General features: G+C 36.6%; 1 protein-coding gene across 1 annotated transcript; it reads left to right on the plus strand.

Annotated features, from left to right (window-relative positions):
* Window positions 1-341: 341 nt before the first annotated feature.
* LOC112170132 (tryptophan aminotransferase-related protein 3) lies at window positions 342-3,991 on the plus strand. The gene is made up of 5 exons (XM_024307304.2): window positions 342-795; window positions 2,033-2,348; window positions 2,626-2,918; window positions 3,057-3,337; window positions 3,562-3,991. The coding sequence occupies exons 1-5, from the start codon at window positions 503-505 to the stop codon at window positions 3,807-3,809; spliced, it is 1,431 nt and encodes a 476-aa protein (XP_024163072.1). The 5' UTR covers window positions 342-502; the 3' UTR covers window positions 3,810-3,991.

Raw genomic sequence — 3,991 nt, forward strand, 5'->3', positions numbered from 1 at the left:
ACAATGATTGGAATTGATGTTCATTATTGTTGAGGATAGTGAAATTGTGTATTGAGTTGTGATTATCGAATATCATTTGTTGAGATTGCAAGCAATGATTGAAACAGTGATAGCCAAACTTAGTTTGTACGTAACAGCTCTCGACTTTATAAGGGATGTCAATTGAATTGATTGTACTCGCTAATTGATCTAATGAAATTTCTTTTCAAAAAAAAAAACACGTGTTGGCTTTTATATTCCTCTATATATGGAAGAGTACTATGAGATTCTTCAAATTTTTTTATATAAGCTGTGATGTGGAGGGTTTGTCAAGCCTTTGCGTTATAAAACCTATCCTGCAAGATTCTTTTGTTAAATCATGGTGGTCCTCCCCAAAACTTAAACTTGTCAGTTTCTTCCACACATTTTCTTCTATACATTAGAGATTCTAAGAGGAGTATCTGATCCCAACAAACAAGTTCTACTTAAGCTAGAGACTCTGAAACCAACAAATTAGTCATTCATGGATAAGCTACAACAAAGCTCCTACGTTGTGTGCCTGGCATTTTCTATAGTTCTAAATCTGTCATTGATATTCAAGCTCTATGGACATGGAGGTCAGTGGGAGCTCAGTTGGAGCAGAAGGGCAGCAGAAGAAGCCGAGTACGTCGCCGCCGTCCCTTGCTCGGGGCATGGCAGAACCTACTTGGATGGCTTGGTTCTTGATGGCAAGCAACCCGCTTGTGAGTGCAATTCTTGCTATGGAGGCTCAGATTGTTCTCAGTTCTTAACTGATTGTGAATCAAATGCTGACGGGTTTGTCCTTCTCTCTTTATTCCAGACTTTCACTCTTGCAAATGTATGCGCTAATTTAATGGGGAATGATATTAATTCTTCCTCCTTCATGTCATTTTTTGTTTTCTAGTACATTAAGGATTCATGACCCGAAAAAAAAAAAAAAAAAAGTAGAGGATTGAGGAATGAATTCCATATCACCAGCTCTCTCTTCTGGCAAGTTTTCAGACATCCCAGAAACTTTTTTCTGCTTAGTTATCCAACATTTATTTACCAAGTAATATGCAGCTTGGTAAGTGAAATATTACCTCATCGATTTATTAGAAATGAAAACAACAATTCCACATCCAGTATGTAAATATGGGAAGCTCAACTACAAATCCACAATAAGAAGAAAGAGATCAAAGAATTTTGTTTCCATTCAAAATCAAAAGTTCCAGGGGACTAGTTGGTTTGTCTTGAAATGCATCAATGGTAGGGACCCTTATTTCTTTTATTTTCTTTTTTTATGAATCATATAGGAACTTTTTTGTTTTTGGATGCAAAATCATATAGGAACTTTGTATTCTCAGCTAGCCTAAAGATTCCAAAAACTATAACTTGAAAATTGAAATCATATATATGGTGGTCAATATATACCACCCATCCAAGACGGGAAGAATGACATCAATGCTATCGCTATTGTCAACTCAATTATTGTTGTTCATGACATAAAGTCCAGATAGTGGGTCCAAATTGAGGTCTGACACTTATTTTTATTTTTAATTTTTTTCGTTTTGTTTGTGAACTGAGAGGCTGAGAAATATATGGAAATTTTAGTTCAGTAAAATCTACTATTTATTTTTCGAGTAGCTATACATTATATCAATGTACTGATACATTAAGTAATTTTAATTTGATGCAGAGGTAGACTAATTTGATATATAAATAAAGTAGTGTCATAGTAGTCTAGTAATGAATAAAATCAGTTTATTTCTAAATTTGATTAATTTATTTGTGCATGTTAAGAGGCTAGTATAATCATAATGAGTATTTCATAACAGATATAGTTTTTGGATCGATCAAGTTGGACAAATGAGCTGATCTTACTGCTTATTTTAATTCAAGGAAGAAAAAAATTGAAACTAAATGAGAGGATCGGACCGGAGATGACTCGAATGTTAATAGATGTAAAGTGCAATTATATGAGAAAATTAATGGGTTAAGCTACACCAAAGAGAGCCTTAATGAATTATTTGTGTATATTGTTTGTTGGCAGTGGGGATCCATATTTCTTAGAGCCCTTTTGGATGCAACATGCTTCTGAAAGTGCAATTCTAGTAGCAGGGTGGCATCGAATGGGCTATACTTTCTCTGATTATGCTTACATCTCACAAGAGCTTGAGAGGCTCATCCGCAAAGTACACGACATTGCTGGTAATGCAGTCACTCAAGGAAGGTACATTGTAATTGGTGCTGGCTCAACCCATCTCCTCAACGCTGCAGTTAAAGCGCTCTCTTTCTCATCAACCAGTAGTTTCAACTCATCATCATCCTCACCTGCTAGTGTTGTTGTTTCAATTCCTTTTTACGCGGTTTGATTCTACTTCTTCATCTAGCTTACTCTCTTGCAGCTTAAGAGTTACTACAAGGCATCACCAAGTTGGCATGGTTAACCAATTAGTAGAGATAAATATTACCAGTTAGTCATTTACTTCTAACAACTAATTAAGAAACTTGTTGGACAAGTAAGGTTAAACTGTCAAATAACTAGGAATGCTGTAGGAGCCAGAAATTCTTACTAGGAATCGTACTTAACATCTCAAAATGTTTGAATCTGATTCTTTTGGTGCACATGGTATATTCTGACAGCTTTATGAAGCGCAAACGGAATACTTCCGATCAGTGGATTACAAGTTTGAAGGGGATGGTTCGTTGCTGCAGAACATCACAGATGGAACTAAGAGGGTTATTGAGTTTGTAACCGCACCAAACAATCCTGATGGGAAGCTAAATAAAGCAAATTTTCAAGGACCAAATTCCGAAGCAATCTATGATCGTGTTTATTATTGGCCACATTTCACACCCATTCCAACTCCAGCAAATGACAATGTCATGGTGTTTTCAATCTCCAAGCTCACAGGCCATGCTGGTACAAGATTAGGGTAACATGTGGACATCTGGCATACTTAGATGAATTACTCGAACGAGGACCTTATTTATCTTAACTAGGAGTTTTACTTGATTACTAAATGAGTTATCGAAGCTACTTGTGCTTACGTACATTGTTTTGATAAGTGCAGGTGGGCAGTGATAAAGGATGAGGAAGTGTACCAAAGAATGTTGCAGCATACTCTGACAAGTAACTTGGGTATTTCTCGCGATGCTCAGCTAAGAGCTTTGAAGCTTTTGAAAGTAGTCGTAGAAGGTGGAGGAAAAGAAATTTTCCAATTCGGATACACCACTATGAGGAACCGTTGGGAAAATTTGAGTAACGCCCTGTCTGTGTCAAACCGCTTTTCTCTGCAGAAAGTTGAACCTCAGTACTGCACTTTTTTCCAGAAAATTAGAGGACCATCTCCTGGTAATAAATATTTGCCATTTCCAGTAATGTTTGGAAGCTATTCTTTAGATAAATAGACGAGCTATAAAATGTTGTTTAATTTAATGAGTTCATATACACACACTGTCACAATAGTAAAGTACTTTGTGATAAGAATGCAACTAATAAAATAAATAAAATAAAAAACCATTATTTGGTAATCCAAGGAGTATATATGTTTCAACTTTGATTTGTTCTCATGGCAGCCTTTGCGTGGGTGAAGTGCGAGAGGGAAGAGGATAAAGATTGCTACACAGTCCTCAAAGAAGAAGCTAATGTTTACGGCCGTAGTGGAAGTGTCTTTGGTGCTGAAGATCGATATGTACGTCTCGCCCTCATAAGGAGCCAAGATGATTTCGATATATTGCTTTACCGACTGAACCAGTTAGTCTCCAAGGAAGATGCACAGCCCCAAATTTATATGAAAAATGTGACAAACCCATCACTTTCTTAGACGCAAAACTCATGTAAGTAGCTAGAACTTGAGGTCTTTTCATCACTATTTAGCCTGTGTACTTGAAAAAATAAGGGAGCCCGAGATTGTATTCTCACTATTATTGTCACTCTCACATTTCGCTGAGAGTGTAAAACACTTTTACACTAGTGTTTAAATGTCGATGCATGCCCTCCTGACAA

The sequence above is a fragment of the Rosa chinensis genome, chromosome 6 (assembly GCF_002994745.2).
Source record: "Rosa chinensis cultivar Old Blush chromosome 6, RchiOBHm-V2, whole genome shotgun sequence".
NCBI lineage: Eukaryota > Viridiplantae > Streptophyta > Magnoliopsida > Rosales > Rosaceae > Rosa > Rosa chinensis.